At 32.1% G+C, this 18,211-nt stretch overlaps 1 protein-coding gene across 1 annotated transcript; it reads left to right on the forward strand.

Moving 5' to 3' along the window:
- Nucleotides 1–1,968: 1,968 nt before the first annotated feature.
- On the forward strand, nucleotides 1,969–17,229 carry LOC143913339 (putative inorganic phosphate cotransporter). Its single transcript, XM_077433059.1, has 11 exons — nucleotides 1,969–2,244; nucleotides 11,360–11,496; nucleotides 12,321–12,500; nucleotides 13,809–13,947; nucleotides 14,020–14,240; nucleotides 14,314–14,463; nucleotides 14,755–14,887; nucleotides 14,974–15,098; nucleotides 15,893–16,012; nucleotides 16,089–16,218; nucleotides 16,291–17,229. The coding sequence occupies exons 1-11, from the start codon at nucleotides 2,187–2,189 to the stop codon at nucleotides 16,353–16,355; spliced, it is 1,458 nt and encodes a 485-aa protein (XP_077289185.1). The 5' UTR covers nucleotides 1,969–2,186; the 3' UTR covers nucleotides 16,356–17,229.
- Nucleotides 17,230–18,211: the final 982 nt, after the last annotated feature.

An 18,211-nucleotide genomic window follows, 5' to 3' on the forward strand; every position in this document is an offset into this window, starting at 1 on the left:
CATGATTTTATCTATGTATTTGAGGAATATAAGAAGATCACAAAACAAAATTCGACATTGAACCGTACAGACACATTCACACATACCGGCACCATTATGAAATACTAATAGCTATGACAGCATTTTCGATACAAATTGAGCGCAAATGTATGGAAACTTGCACAAGACAAAAGTTCTACTTCCGGTTGGCGGATTTTGTTCAATTTTTTTAATTACTTAAAATCACTATCAGTATTATACACAATAAATATCAAGAAGATTAAAATAATTTAAAAGGTCAAAATAAAATAATGAAATATTGTTTAAAAAAAATACTATTTCTGGTTTATGAATTCTGACCAAAACCTTATCAGCTCTAAGTTAGTACATAAAGAATACAAATATAAATTTGTATTCTTGTAAACTGCCACTTCCGTTTAACGGATGCTTACCAAATTTTATTAAGCTTAAACTTCTAGATATGAAATTTCAGTTCAATAAACCAAAAGTTTTTTATAAAAACATAAAAAACCTCGATTCTCTAGAGTAAAAGTACTACTTCCGGTTCAAATAAAAATATTTAAAAAATATTAGGTTATAAAATTTATAATTTATATTAAGTGTAAAAAAATTTCAGTCTGATTTAGTTAGCGGTTTGGGCGATAATTGAATTCAAAAACTTAAAAAAAGGGGGATATCTATAAGGGGAGGTATCATTTCCGGTCAACTTAAAAATTTGAAAAAAAAATTACGTCGTATCGATAAGAAATTTAATAACCGATACTAAGTTTCAGTTCGATAGGACTAACGATGTTCAAAAAAATCCCCAAAATACACAGACACGCATTTTTTCTAGATCATGAAAACGTGACCAGTGATCGATTCCGAGTTCGAATTAGTCAAAATCTCGAGTTCGAATTTTTGCATGATCACAAAACTTCATCTATTGTTACTACGTACATAGATAAAGTAATAACATAACTTTAAAAATAAAGTACAGTAAATCAACGGGTAAATAATAATTAACAATGGAATAATAACTTACAAATAATCTTATTTCCCAATCGACACTGCACTAACACAATAAAGATTAAAATATTTTGTCCTCTTAAATTTGATATAAAATTTAAATATAAATCTAAAAATCTCAATCGAGTAAAACCGAAATAAAAAAATACGTCCGTTTCGAATCGAAAAATGTGCGAAACTGAAAGACGAAGAATTTTCCACGTATTTGATAAAAAATTGGAGTCTTCGGCTTTCTTTGTGTATTTACTGAACGAAACATTTTTTTTGACATTTACTAGATTTGTATAATTTTTGACAGAAATTATATGAATTTTTAGATTTCTAACAACAAGTTTCCGGAAACCCATGGAAACCATTAGGGTGTCACCACTGCTTGAATCTATATGTAAATAACAACAAGACAATTCAATGGAAGATGAATAGAATTTGTCTTCAGAGTGCACGTCTAAAAAATCAAAAATAAATTACATATCAAAAGTTCGGTTCGGTGATTATTGCTCACAAAGCGCTCGACTAAAATCTGTATAACAGAACATCAGCCAGCCGAAAAATCCATCATACTAACGATAGCAAATATTCCGCATTCGCGTTTTTCATTGCGAAAATAGTCTTTTGGGCGATCGCAGTGTGCGCAATAATCCAATTACCCACAAGTTTATGTATAGCGCAAAGGTAAGTAAAACTTGTCAAAGCAGCGCTTTAAAGATTAGTAATAAGTAGGATGCATTTTCATGACAGTCACTGCAGTGACTGTCTTTCGATTGTAATTTTTTAGAGCTTTTAGCTTGAAATTTCAATGATTGATTGCGTGTGTGTGTGTGTGTGTGTGTGTGATCTTGTGACGCCACAGGGGTTGGGCCCGAGATCAAGTGGGGCTGCCCAGTGTGGTGAGGTGAGGGGCGCCGGCAAGGCAAGGGCGGGGGGCGGCCTCTATATGGGGGCGCTCGATCGCAGTTCGCTCAGTGCATGAAACAGTGCGCGCGCAACACGACCGGCGAGCTAGCTCGCGCTCGTGCGCAAACAGAAATCAATCGATCCACTGAAATCATCCGATTACATTAAAAAAATCAGTTCTGTGATAAATTTAAACCGAGTGCAAAACTACGTTACCTGCATATCAAGTCTGATTCGTTGTGTAGTTTTTAATTATACAAATTAAGTACCTACTAATTGTTAAGATGAATCCATCACGCAAAGGGGATTGCGAGTACAATGTCATCGGGACTACTTTACCCGGTAAATACACCTTTTTTTTTACTATTGTTTATTTTTAGTGATTGGACAATTTTTTTTTTTGTTAATTATTCAAATCTAATGAAAAAATGTTTAAGTGGTCAATATATTTACATTTTTTAAAATGTATAATAGATAAGAGTTTTTAAATCGTTTCTAATGCAAGTGTTTTGCTAATGGATCAACTCTACATATACATATATATATGTACATACATATGTGTGTAAAAAACGAAAAGGATTTAAAATTGAAAATGGATAATATTATGTGTACTAAAATTTTAGTAATGTGAAATTTTGATTAAAGCATAAATAGGATATTTTTAGAATCAAACTTCAATTTTTGTGCTAACTTTGAAAAGAAAGAGGTATTAAAGGTTCAGAAATATGTATGTCACACTCCAAAAAGATATTTCTCACAAAAAAAAATAATTTCTTTCTTTTCAAATAGAGTGGTTAAAATTTGAAATAGTCTATCAAATGAATTAGTAACTTCTATTAATATAAAGCTCATTAAAAATAAATTCAATTATTTCTTAAAAATGCGTTTTTTTTAGTCCTCTTTGGATTTATTCGTCTTGTATTTAATTATTACGTTTAGTTTTTGTTTTTGGTTCTTTATAATTATGATTCTTATTTTTTTTATTTTGTTTTACATTTCTTTTATAATTATTACTGACAAACTCCTTGGATCTGTCGGCTATCCCAAGTATTAATATTTATAATTAAATAAATTAAAAGAGGCTAAAACTTCGTAATGGTGATCTACTTACATATTACTAGACATTGCAAATAACAATAGACCATAATTCATCAGTGTTCAAAGCAAGATAGCAAGAAAGCTTTTAGAAATAAGGTTTTATACGAAATCAATAATAGCCTCTGCCCCAATTCCTATCCGATGTCTACTCATTACATGAACGTAAATATCAGTGGCGTTCTGTGGAAATCACCTTGTTTTTGTCGCAAAGCCTTACTTACGTGTGCGCGAGCAGGATACAAGGAGACTAGGTGACGTCATACCGAGTCCCCTTGTATCCTGCTCACGCACACGTCAATAAAACTGTGTGATAGTACAAATAGAGAGATTTCATACATATATAGGTACATATGTACGTACCTATGTATATATGTATATATGTAGTATCGTATTTACTGTCCTTTTATCTTTGAAAGCTACTGAAATCGATGTGAAACTATCAATTGCACAATGATTAGTTTAAATCATGTATTTCTGGTTGTAACTGTGAAATTCAGGTCAATATACTGAGATTTTTATATAGCCTACATACTTAATGGTGACCAGTATTCTGGTTGGGGATTGCGCGTAAATTTGCACGTCTAAAAGGGCTGACGAGTTTAGAAAGTGAAAATGCAACATTTGTGTTATATTAAGAAACACTCGTTTAGAGAGTAAATATATAAATTTTCAAAATCAAACAATAGTAAACTTTAGAATTTTATGATAGAATTATATGATAGAATTACAAGTATTTATCTATATATATAGCAATTATAACTGCGATGATTGTTACAATGTAGGGCAAGATTGTTATATACTTAACTGAATCGAATGATAGGTATTTTTATTATTGTTTTGATACTGATTAAATTTTGGGGGTCGATTGACTTATTATATTTGCAAAATATGTAAATCCATCAGGTTTTGACATTCGGGTCGACTCATCGAACGGTTACAAAACTTGATCGTAACGAGTTATAACGCGTAAATTTTATGGTACGTTTATATAATATAAAAATTTCAATGATCCCATAAAATTTGTGCATTTAGCCTACAATTTCCCGCGGGATTAGATATACATATTATGCAAAATGACTTGTAAACCCAGCTTGTTGTAAATGTATAATTTTATTGTTTACTGTAAGCTTGTAGTATTACATACAATAGTTACATCACTGCAATTAAATTGCACTTTAATAGCACGAGATGAACTTGTCTAGTTATGCGGAGGTCGTTCATATGAAAAAACTCAATTATGAAAATAGCTTTAGAATTAAAAATTTATGTAATATATGTTATGTCATGTAAATTTATTGAGATACATTGTAGCAGCGCGAATAGTATGCATATGATCGATTAATCTATACCGAAATTCAAACGGGTCTTAGTGTTTCTAAAAAATGCAAAGCAATTCGAATTTAGTAGTGAAAACAACAATAAAAACATAAGGAAATTATTAAAAATATTCTCACCGATGAATTCAATTTACACATAAGAAACTCAGTAGAACATTTAATATTGATTTCATTCACAATATTTATATATGATGCAATTTTTATATCAATTAGCTCTGAAGTGTTTCCGCATAAATGTATACACAATACATGTAATGCTAGATAGGAATCAATCAAAATACATACTTTTGCATGTTATTTATTGTAAATAAATACGGTTTAACATCGTTTATTTTACCAATTAAAAATTCATGAAAACGTTGATTCAATTCATTATAATTTAAACACAAATTTTGGATCTTATACATGTTATCTACATAATTATTTATATTTAGGGCAAATAACAGACATGTCCGGTAGTAAAGAAGAAGAAATAAAGAGACGTATGAAATTAGGATGGAGTGCATTTGGACGAATGAATGCTTTTTTTTTAAATCAAAAATGCCACTGTGTCTTAAGAAAAAGATCTGCGATCAATGCGTTTTGCCAGTGATGACGTATGTATGTGAAACTTGGACATTGACCGCCAAGATGCTATACAAAGTCCAATGCACTCAAAGAATAGTGGAACGCTGTATGCTCGGCATAACGAGAAAAGACAGGAAGCGGAATACGTGGGTGAGAAGTATGACAAGGGTAGTGGACATAGTAGATAGAGTAAAGAGATTGAAATGGCAATGAGCGGGCCACATGGATAGAAGAATGGACGAAAGGTGGACAAAAGAATTGCTAGAATGGTATCCGAGAGAATGCAATAGGGTAAAAGGAAGACCGCAGGTAAGATGGGTAGATGAAATTAAGAAAATGTGTGGGGTGAGATGGATGAGAGTTGCGCAAAACAGACGAGTGGTGAGTGGCTGTAGATGATGATGATGATGATGTACACAGGTATAATAAAATATAAACAATTTGGCTATTTTTCATATTATCATATGTACATCTTTTGCTAGTGATGGGGTATGGATGTGAAATATGGACAATTAACGCTAAGATACACAAAGTTCAATATTCAGTCAAATAGGTATGGAACGCTGTATGTATGTATACTCGGTTTGACGAGAAGAGATAGGAAACGGAATACGTGGGTGAAGTATGACAAGGGTAGTTGATACAGTGGATGGAGTGAAAAGACTGAATGGCAATGGGAAGGTCAAGTAACTAGTCAAGAATAATGGACAAAATAAGTGCTGGAATGGTAGCCAAGAGAATGTAAAAGGGTGAAAGAAAGGCCGCAAGGAAGATAGTGGATGAAATTAAAAAAATGTGTGTGGTGAGACTGATGAGAGTGTGTTGGAGACGAATGGAAGCGTGTTGGAGAGGCGTTCATCCAGCAGTGGATGGTTAATGGCTGTAAATGATGATGATGGTGATACATATATAAACAAATACATACAATACTAGATTATACTTAACTTTGTAAGACAAAAATTTACAAAATCGCCGTTTCGCCTGAAAGTCCCAATACAAAGCACACAATGGGTGTTTGTATGGGGGAATATTTCATTTCAGAAAATCGTCATTTTTTTCATGTTCCCTTGATTCTTTTGAAAATAAAAGTCAAAATGATCTATTTTGACGACAAAATAAATCAATCAATCGATTGGTTGGAGGCACAGAATATTGTATAAAATCGATGAAAATTTTTATTTTACGTTCCCTAGATATGACGAAAATTTTGCACTAGGTCCATCGATGGAAATTCAATGCACATACATACCTAATTTACATACCACAATAGACAAAATGTACATATGTACATATTATATAAGGCAAAAGAAATCCACTAAATATATATACTTCTTAAAAAAAGTCAATACAAAGTATACATAGTGTTTTTAAAATAAGCACAAAAAATACTATAGTATATAAAATTTGAGCAAATAGAAAGTACATATAGTAGATTTTTTCGTAATTTTAACCTTTATATATATTTTATATAATACACAAGTTGTACTCAATTGGAACTGATACTATCAGTTTACGAATAAAATTCTTCAATGAAACGTGCCGATTGATAATTTATTCGATTCGACTAATTCTACTGCAATTAGCGTAATTTCTCTGTAAACACTCAACCGATTTTGATAAGCGAATTATTGTAATAATAATCAATTCGATATGAAAACAGCAAACTCAGCACGTTTTTTTTAAATAAACAAACTCACGAACAGTAAGTGACGGTTCCTATTTTGAGCAAATTAAAATGTTTGTTTAACAATCGGAAATTTACACTAAGCCCAACGGTCGCAAGCCACTTTGACGAATTCCGCTGAAAAACATGGTAAATCGTTTAGATAGCTTTGAGCGACTCGCAAAAACGGACGAATCTGCTTAATTTTAATGCAATAAATGACACGGATAATTAAAGACTTTTTGTGTCCATCGCTCGTGATGTATTTACATAGCCGCCGGTGTGTTGAGCAATCGACCGACCTCTTGAGTAATTTTCAAGTTCAAGAATGAACGCGAATCATACGACCATTATGTTCTGTCCGACGATTTATTCGAATTCACCTTGCGAATACTTGTTTCAAAAGAAACGTAATATAAACTCGCTGAATCTTTAGATTATAATATATAAAGACGCATTAATATCGTAGGTTACACATATACTATTTACATATATGCAGGTGTGCATTCATTTGTATTATACAAATGTATGCAAACAGACACCGGTGATCTAACGTTAGGTGGAGAGGTGCTAGAAATAGTGAAAAGATTCAAATACCTGGGTACCTGGCTGAATGAAGAGATGGACCCAGATGAAGATCCAAGAATCCGCATCGAGATGGCTAGAACAGCATTTATCAAAATGAAGAAGGCGCTTACAAACAAGCATCTCAATCTTCGTACGCGTTTGAGATTCGCGAAGAGCTACGTCTGGACAGTGTTACTACGTGGATGTGAAACGTGGACTTTGAAGACCAGGATGATTAGCCGCATCGAAGCTTTTGAGATGTGGGTCTACAGGCGTATGCTGAAGATCCCGTGGACCAAAAAAATATCAAATGAAGCTGTCCTCGCCATGATAGGGAGAGTTAGAGAACTTATTTCTGTCATCAAGCGGAGAAAGATAGAGTACCTCGGACACATGATACGGGGCCCAAAATACGAATTTCTCCGTTTGATAACCATGGGGGAAAATAGAAGGTAAAAAATGGATTGGCAGGAAAAAGTTGTCTTGGCTTCGAAACATGCGCATTTGGACCGATATGAGCGCCGAAGAACTGTTCCGAGCCGCTGAAGACCGATGCGGATATTTTCAAATAATCGACGAGGTGGTCGCCAACGTCAGGATGCAGACAGGGCATTAAGAAGAAGAAGATGTAGACCCCAATACGCCTTCCTAGACAGTTAATTACAAACAATGCAGCATTTTAAATAAATCACTGAGGCTGAAAAACCGAAATTAACAATGAATTAATCCATTGAGACAGATGTATATGGATTTAGATTTTTACATACATTTTTATATATTGTACACGAATCAAATTCAGATATTTGTGAAAGCAGGTAGAATGATTTTTGCCAATTTAAGAAACCGTTTCAACAATGAAAATTAGAGAAATTGGCAAACTCTGGTAAGAAACGATCGACTTGAAGTCACAAATATCCAAGTCTAACCAGCAGTATTAAAGATTAGCACGGGATCGAACCCACTAATCTCTCGGTGCTAAACATAAAAGCAACCACCGAGCCATACTGCTGGATACAAAAAATATGTATAACAGTTGAAGTGTATTTTCAGTTGTAATATATTCCAACTGCCGTTTTAGGTCATTCATGTTCGAATACAATTCGACTAGTAAATTATAACTCAACAAGGGCAAATACACTTTCAACAATGTGCGCTAGTTGAAATATAACAGTTGAGTTTTGACAGCTCTAATGTTTTTACGAATGCTTTGGAATTCGATAATGCGTTAATATTTGCTGGATATTGCGCATTATTAAACAAAAGTAATGATTATCGTATTACGATAACTTTAAGAATATGATCAAAACAAAAATGTAACTTTCCAACTCAATTTACTTTACGAGTTACTTATGTACTATCCATCTAATCAGGTACCAACTTGTAGTTGAACTGTATTTTCAGTTGAAATATATTTTGACCAGTTGGAATGTAATATTACGTGGGTTAGACGGAATATATTCCAACTAGTTAAAATCTATTACAACTAAAAATACACTTCAACTACAACGGTAGTTGGTACCAGGCTAGATGCAATATATTCCAAATAGTGAAAATATATTAAAACTAGAAGATACACTTCAACTGTGACATATTATATTATATATGTATGGTGCAAAACTTTAATAGTCGCGTAAAGTTTTTGCAGATGCGTAATGCATTTAAATGCAGTAAAAAGACGGCAAAGAACTGGTTTCAAAACGTGCATTGGCCGATTTCAATGTCTTCGAGTCATCCTATGGTGTCTTTGTGTGTGAATTTAGCGCGTATAAGCAGATGAAAATGATAACTTCCGATTGCGTGTCTATTCATACAACTGATGCTGGGAAACTCGTCTCGTATGAAAAAATATCCAGGCCTAATTAAATGCGAAAAAATTAGACTACATTCCAAAGCGAGTTTGGATTCTCACTTCGACGATTGTAAAAAATAATATTATAAATATTTATTCCAAGCCGTATAAGTACATGGCCTATGTATTATATTTGTTAGTCACTTGTGAATAAAATTCCTTAATACCGGATTGACACGACACGAGTTGGTCACTCGTACTCGGTGAGTAACCAAAGACTCGGACTGAGTGTACTAGTACGTGTCAAACCAGTGTTATGAATTTATAATTGTATAATCTATTAGTAAAGCAAACATTTATAAATGAGATATAATGAGGGCTTATAATGCAAATTGTGTTATAAAGATATTGTGTTAAAAAGTTATAGTTACACGCGTTTAAACAATTAAAATCTGACAAAACGAGTGGGGGGGTGGAAAGTCAAATATATATCAAGCTACAGGCTAGTAGCATATTTTTAGCTATTATCGTCTCCAAAATTTATGGATTATTTAACGTGTTTATATTTTACCATCGAATTAGCAGAAGCAATTTAAATCTCTATTGGCGGCCAAACCTCGCAAAATGGCACAGTTTCAAAGCGATAGGAAGAATTTAGGAAATATTGTCTGACCGATAAGCGAAGAAAACCTAAAATAAACCGTGTAATAATAAAACATAGTGCAACATTTAAAGTTGAAATAAATTTCCAGAAAACGTGATGCATTCCCTGGTGTAAATTTACTTGTCTTTGGGTTTGTACGTATTGGATCAAAAATTATTTATTTTTTATAAAACTATTTCGTGCAAATTAATAATTATTTAAAGTACAAAGTTATATTTTATCTTATTTATAAGTAATTTAATAGCGCTATTTTGTGTGTCTGCGATAACGCTCGCTGTAGTATAATAGTCGTTTCGATTCAATATATGTCCGTCACAGTCAAAACAATGCCAACAAAATGTACGAATATAATAACGAATCAAGAAAAAGCCTGTATATATATTGTTTACTACCAATATTTCCTCTAGGAAAATAGTTTTACATTTGGCGGCATCTATTGAAAATCAATTATTCTATTGGTTTTTTATATTATTTATATGTAGGTAGGTAGGTAGTTTTTACTATATAATACACCCTAAAATTATTTTTTTTATATAATACACCTTGAAATTCTCATCGGGTCAAAAACCACCCGTTGAAATACCAACGGGCACTAATGTTAATAATCAAAACTAGCCGAACCCGGCATGCGTTGCAATGCCACAATAACGCATTCCCGTTCCCATTTGTCGGAAAAACGCAGGCGGCGAACACATTTAAAATTATTGCGTTGCAATGACACTCACTCCCGTTTTTCCCGTTTCAGTTCCCGTTTTGGGGCGATCTTTTTTCACAGTAATCTTCCGGGACATGCATACAACAAATCCTGAAAGTTTCATCGTAATCGGTTCAGTGGTTTAGAAGCCTATACGAGACACACAGACAGAAATTCAATTTTATATAATCAAAACTAGCTGAACCCGGCATGCGGTGCAATGCCACAATAACGCATGCAATTCCCGTTCCCGATCCCGCTCCCGTTCCCGTTCCCGTTCTCGTTCCCGTTCCCATTTGTCGGAAAAACGCAGGCAGCGAATACATTTGAAATTATTGCGTTGCAATGACACTCATTCCCGTTTTTTTTTTCTCACAGTAATCATCCCGGACATGCATTAAACAAATCCTGAAAGTTTCATCGTAATCGTATTGGATTCTAAACCACTGAACCGATTACGATGAAACTTTCAGGATTTGTTTAATGCATGTCCGGGATGATTACTGTGAGAAAAAAAAACGAGAAAAACGGGAAAAACGGGAATGAGTGTCATTGCAACGCAATAATTTCAAATGTGTTCGCTGCCTGCGTTTTTCCGACACATGGGAACGGGAACGAGAACGGGAACGGGAACGGGAGCGGGAACGGGAACGGGAATTGCATGCGTTATTGTGGCACAGACAGACATCAATCAAAATTGAGCTATTTATGAGTGAAACTTAAAATCAAAAATAAGTAGTTTATAAGTACATACATATGTAAAATCATTTTAAGAAGAGTATCTTCCGGATTCACTTGTATTAAAAAAAATAATAACAGCTCCTTATTTAAAATATTATAGCTGTATATTTAAATGAAATTTAAAATCGCTTATAAATATGGAATGTAAGACACAATTTTTTTTCAAAATACATATCCAGGGTGGAATGTTGATCGAATTCAAGGATGTGAAGCTTCGGTATTCCGTTTTTAAAACAAGTTCTTACCGTATTCACAAAAAATATCGATACAATGATAATAAAAATCAACAGGTTGCGTTTTTAATTTATGAATTATTTAAATATGTTTTCTTTTTCAGGTTTAGGATTAGGAACGAGACATGTACAAGCGTTGCTATTGTTCGTCGGTTTGGCCATCAGCGAAGCGGCTGGTGTGAGCTTAAGCTTGGGAATAGTGGCCATGACAGACATGTACAACACTAATGCAGACGTTGAGGTACGTTAACGTTGTTACAATTCATCGCTTTGCTTCATGAAAAAAGATAAAAAACTACACAATTGAGCGATCGAAAAAGAAAAAAAAAATGGCGCCATTTTGTTCGTCGAGATGCGCGCGCCACCTATAGACGCGAAGCGTGAAGCTTCTGCAAAAACTCATGCGTGTGCATTTAAATTCATAAATCTGCGCAGAATTTGTCGCCAATAACTTTTACTATGCAGCACGTTTCAGATCATTGTGAATTTATAAATAAATTTTAATTTATTGATACGCGTCGTCCATGTAAATTTTGCCATCAATAAAATGCATTTAAATAATTCCTTTAGAATCAAATACCATTGCTATGTGAGTACGGTTTACAATTTACGTTGTTGCTTCACTATTTAATTATCACAGTGGATATTCATAATTTGCATGATTTCCATAATAAACTTAATACAATATAATTGTATAAAAAACGCACTATGATAACTTTTTAATTAATTTCCTTGATTATATTTAAAATGTTGACTCACTTGTATTCATGTTGAACAGTTTTATATTGTGTTGAATTAAAAATAAATTTAGACCATTGCAGTGGTGGCGTGCTTGAACTTTAATGATCACTTTAACTGGAGCTTTTGACGCACCTGCAATCGATTAAATATTCATAATAAATTTGCATGCAATGTGAAAATTATGTTAAGCGATTGCCTTGGGTACACTCACATCATATGCACGTGCGAAAATGCCTCGCATGATCCACATATCTCCATTTAATTAAATGATTAAACGCTTGTTGACTGATTATAATATTGTGTTTGTGGTTTGTACGTATATAGATATTCACGTGGGACAAGCAGACTCAGGATATAATCCTCAGCTCGGTGTTATGGGGTTATACCCTGATGCAACTTCCTGCTGGACAACTCGCTCACATGTATGGTGGAAAGAATTTGCTGGTTTGGGCTACGCTACTAAGTGGTGTGGCCTCTGCTTTGATTCCATGGTCGGCTCATGTTGTAAGTTGCAAAATACTCGATAACTATTATGACACATATATTTAGATTTTAGCCAGTACCACTTCCCTGTTCTTTGGCCTTTCTATTACAAGTTATCTATAATATAATTATAGCCAGCAGTTTGGCTCGGTGGTTGCGTTTATGTTTCGCACCGAGAGATTACTGGGTTCGATACCGTGCTAATCTTTAATACTGCTGTTTAGACTTGGTTATTTGTGACTCCAAGTCGATCGTTTCTTATCAGATTTTACCAATTTATCTGATTTTCATTGTTGAAACGGTTCCTCAAATTGACAAAAATCATCCTACCCGCTGTCACAAATATCTGAATTTGATTTAAGTATAATATGTAAAAAGTTATGTACAAGTTTAAATTTTATTTAAATAAATTTAAAATTTAGATGCTCAATGGATTTTTAAAGTTTTTGATGGCAGAATAATATACTAATGAATGTATATTTTTATTTATAAAAGAAAAATAAAATTATATGTAAGCTTTAATACAAATTATTATGTCATACTATGAACCAAAATTGGCTTTAAATGAATGCGATGATCTTTAACTGAAAAATTTTCTTACATGTTGATGACTAATGTGTACAAAAACATGTGAGCACTGACCGTGAAACTCGTTCACATTGATCTTGTCGTTTCGCAATGAACTTTCGAAAGAATTTCCTTATATAATTCATATGCAAACTATCGAAAAAAATATTGAAACGCGTAAATAATATAAACAATAAAATATGAAATATTATTATAGCGCTACTGTTTAGTAAATAAAATGTCTTGATGTATGTTATTGAATACATTACAGTTGCAAACCCATATATATATATATATATATATATATATATATATATATATATATATATATATATATATATATATATATATATATATATATATATATATATATATATATATATATATATATATATATATATATATTTATTATTCTACCCAAACAAATAAACAAAATACCAAGGTGGTTTTCTATGACGTTCAAATATAATAATTACCAATTATTATATTTACATATTAAATATTTAAAAAATAAGGAAATTCAACAATACGCATAAAAAAGACCTTAGTCTTATTACAATTACAGAAGGCTATAATATGTAATCGATCAAAGGGCTTGAGGGTCGATTGATTGTAGTGTTCAAAAAAAATAATAATAGTAGGTTAATGACTTCAATTACACGATATTTGTATCAGCTGTTGGCCTTGCTACTATGAGGAATTTCCTTACATTTTTAGAAACTTTGTAGATATAAGCGCTGAAAAAAATCTATTGTCTTTCAGGGAGGATGGCAAGGAGTGTGCGTCTGTAGGGTATTCCAAGGTTTCGCTCAGGGAGCATTTTTGCCAGCTCTGCATACATTCCTTGGGAAATGGGCGCCGGTTAATGAAAGATCCAGATTCGGAGCGTGCGTCTATGGAGGTAATGTTTCAATTTAGTAAATATATAATTATTTTCATATACCATTTGACTAACATTACATTTGAATTTTAGGTGCACAAGTCGGTACTGTAATATGTATGACTATGTGCGGCTTCTTAGCAAGCAGTACCTATGGATGGCCTGCAATATTCTACTCACTTGGTCTTGTGAGTGTTGTGTTTGCAAGCATTCTGTATCTCTTCGTTGCTGATAGTCCAGCTCAGCACAAATCTATTTCGATTGAAGAAAAGTTATATATTCAATCATCTTTGGGTCAAGTTAATGTTAAAGAAGTATGTATTGAAAATGTATTTATTTTTGTTTTTTGTATTTAGTTTGTTTCTAAAGAATTGTTTTACATTCTAGTCGTTGAGAATACCGTGGAAAGCAATTTTGACAAGCATTCCTGTCTGGTCCATCGTCGTAGCTCACATTGGCTGCTTTTGGGGTTATGCTACCTTCCTGGCTGAAATTCCATCATATATTCATAAAGTATTAGGAGCGAACATACAAGAGGTATATAAATAAACAATTTCATAACAGTATAGTGAAATCTCCTTGAAAACTTGAAATTTATATATTTTATCATTTTAAAATTGATCCAGTCTGAATAATTATTTTCCAACGATAATTTTATCAACTTTAGTTCAAATTTGAATAATTTTATGGCGTTGAATAGTCTCTCAATTGAAATGAAAATCTGTATAAGTGAAAGTAGAAAATCTTATATCCAGGTTCTGGTTTTAAGGTTTTTCCATTTACTAAATTATTGAAATTTATTCCAACCAGCAATTTGCATAATTTCAGAACGGAGTATATTCTGCGTTGCCATATTTTGCTATGTGGATAATGGGTTTCATCTTCAGTTTGATCTCCGACTATTGCATTAATAAGCAACATTGCACCATAACAACGGGCAGAAAAGTTGCCAACACTATCGGTGAGTTCGACCATTCAATATTCGACCATTAATGATATCTATAGAAAAATGTGAAACCTAATTGAAATATTGCAATTGAATTATAGGCACATGGATACCTGCTCTTGGAATGATATGCCTCTCGTATGTACCTACTAATAATATAGCATTAGCGGTGACAGTGCTAATCATAACGAATGCATCACTAGCGAGCACATTTGTAGGATTCAGTGTAAGTAATATTACAAATTATATAGGTATATTCAATTAATACAACTGAAATATTTATATAATTTAATTTTTAAAATTATTTGAAATACTTAATAAAATCGCTATTCTATCTGTGTGTGTGTGCGTTTAGATAACGCACGCCGTACTATAATAGTCGTTTCGATTCGAAATGTATATGTACGTCACAGCTTAAACACTGCGAACAAAACGTACGAATATAATAACGAAAGAAAAAAACTTCTATATATATACTGTTTGCTACCAATGTTTCCTCTAGGTTAATAGACGGCTCTAAGTCTCTGAGCATTTAGCGTCATCTATTAAAAATCTATTTAATAAATTTATCTATTGGTGTTTTATATTGTTTATATGTAGGTAGTTTTTACCATTTTTTTTTCATATTAAACAATTAAATATAAATATATTTTAAATATAAATATATTAAATATAAATATATTTAATAAATTATAGTGCTACATGGCAAATATTATATCAATTTTTGGCCATCAAATATTGATACAATGTAGTTGAAACAAAACAAAAACAAATGAATAATTCATAACTTTTAAAATGCAAGTAGTTTAAACATTGACAGGATTATAATTGATAAAAATTTAATACTTTTAGAATATTTATTATTTTCATAACTATTATATGCATTTTGATTAACAAAAAATAAAATTTATTATATTTTCAAATTATTTATATACTTGATCAAAACAACTTTACCAAGATTGAGAGCTGTTTTCTCTGAATGTTCATTCACTAAATAGTTTTCCATGTTTACATTTACAGATAAATATGATAGATCTTACACCGAACTTTGCTGGTACGTTGATGAGCGTCAGTTGTTTCTTCGCCAACCTTTTCACCATAATGACACCGATAACGGCCGGCCTCATCCTAACCGACGATGTAAATTTGAATTTACCAAACTTAAACTCACCACAAACACAGACAAAGGAATTAATGGTTGACTTTTTATTTTCAGACGGATCAATCTCAATGGAGGATAGTTTTCTTTATAGCTGCCGGTATGTTATTCTTCACCAATCTTTTCTTCATACTGTTCGGATCTGCCGATATGCTACCCTGCAATGAGCCTCACTACTTCAGAAGTGGTGTGTATACCATGATCAAAATTAAAAATTTATTTGCTATAACCTTTTTTACATTCTGACTAATTTTTACAGAAAATTCCATAACACCCGACGATTCTGCTGATTTGAAAAAAAGTGAGACAGAATCAAATCGATGAGGCGCTACTCTTGTCAAGATTCAGACGGTATTACTAATAATACAGAGACTAAATGATATTGTTAAGAGTCATCATCGATAGGGCTGTGCCGATATTTAATTAACTATTTAAAAAAGATAAATTATGTGTGTAATGTGTGATTAACTCATTGATTGTGTGAATTTTCAATAAGTGTTGTATAATAGTGATGTTTTTAATATAAATCCCCGAGTTGAGATTTTCAGTGTAACTGAAAAAACATTCCTTGTGAGATTCGTTCTATATTTGTTTACTACACCAAAAATTTATTGTATGAATAAAAACAATCTATTTTAGGATATCCTAAAACGCAAGTTAGAACAAGGTATTAGATAATTATAGCAAAAAAGTATTTTTGCCATGGAAAATGTCATTTTGAGCTAAAAAAATAAATACATAGTATGGACTAGTCTGATGCCCATTTCTTGAGTAGAATTCAGTAAGCGCAAAAGAGAATGTACAGGTCTGTCCCATTCTGTTCTACGGTATGAAGTAGAAATGAGGGAGACAAAATGTGAATTCCTGTCTGTTCTTTTAATCTTATTTTTTTTTTGTGTGGCTGTAAAGTGAATGCTCAAAATAACATTCTCATATATGTTCAGAATAGTCTTGTATGTCTTCCAGTTGAAAATCACATACATATATTGTGAAGTTAAACGTTGCCGTTATTATTATGCGAAAAATAAATTATTGAATCTAAATTAAATATGTATATGTAAACATTTACAATGTCTGTGATTTTTAGTATGTAAGAAATACACAATTAGCATACTTAGCGCTATTAATTATAATCTGTAAATACTTAGTTATATTTTTATACATATTGAGTTAAATAAATGTTTTTAAATAATACTCTTACATTCACCTTTTATTTAAACACTATATGGAGAATGGTTATAAAATGAAAAGAGTTGAGTGTTGCTTCCGACCTTTTATTCAACATAATTGTTTTTTCTTCTTTCAAATAAGACATCAAATAGTCAAAAAGATAAATGCAAAATGGTCAAATATGTCACATATACATTATGCAAATTGGAACCAAGGAACCGAAAACACAATAATAATAATAAAACACACGTTGCATACTTAGCATAAATACTATACTATCAATGTTTGTTCTCAAAGGAAAAAAAAAGTCTCATGATCAATTCGATATAAATAATTTTGACAAAAATTGCAAACCGTAAATAACCACACAGTGAGATCACAAACACATACAACATTGATGCGAAAACTTGCAAAATTGGGATACAATAAATTAAAACAAAAAAAATCTCAATACAATCGATTGATTTAAAGACATGCAAATTCATTACCATTAATCAGTCACGTGTACTACTAATTAAAATGTAATGAAACGGACAAGCTCGTAATTTCATACATATAGATTGAAAGTGTACTTTACAAAAATTCCGTAAAGCTAAGTATACACAACAATTGGTGTCATACATGGATTGAAAGACTAAAATTATATAAATTTAGCGGCGAGAGCATAATAGAGCCCGATACCCACTGAATTGTCGGACACACTGAAAACTTTTAATAAAGCACCATTGTTTCCATCAAAAACTTCAAAACAACTCGACTAATAGAATAAAATATCTGAGAGCCATTGCTGCCGAGAGAAAACTTGACATTGGTTGTGTATATTTATGAAAATTAATTAAATAAAGAACAAACTTGAAGTAATCAATTACACTAAAAATAAATAAGTATTGATATACCAACAAAATAAAAAGTATTGCCGAATATATAAGTATCATATCTAAGATGGTTTCAATTATTAATTGATGTAAAAAATATTTATCCATATAGCGCAGAATTTATTACACAAACGC

The sequence above is a fragment of the Arctopsyche grandis genome, chromosome 6 (genome assembly GCF_051622035.1).
Source record: "Arctopsyche grandis isolate Sample6627 chromosome 6, ASM5162203v2, whole genome shotgun sequence".
In the NCBI taxonomy this organism is placed as follows: domain Eukaryota; kingdom Metazoa; phylum Arthropoda; class Insecta; order Trichoptera; family Hydropsychidae; genus Arctopsyche; species Arctopsyche grandis.

Excerpts from the sequence above, each read along its gene's own strand:
- LOC143913339 (XM_077433059.1), top strand. The coding sequence starts at position 2,187 with ATGAATCCATCACGCAAAGGGGATTGCGAGTACAATGTCATCGGGACT. Across the intron at positions 12,501-13,808 it reads TTCCATGGTCGGCTCATGTT|GGAGGATGGCAAGGAGTGTG; the intron begins GTAAGTTGCAAA and ends ATTGTCTTTCAG. Across the intron at positions 14,464-14,754 it reads TAGGAGCGAACATACAAGAG|AACGGAGTATATTCTGCGTT; the intron begins GTATATAAATAA and ends GCATAATTTCAG.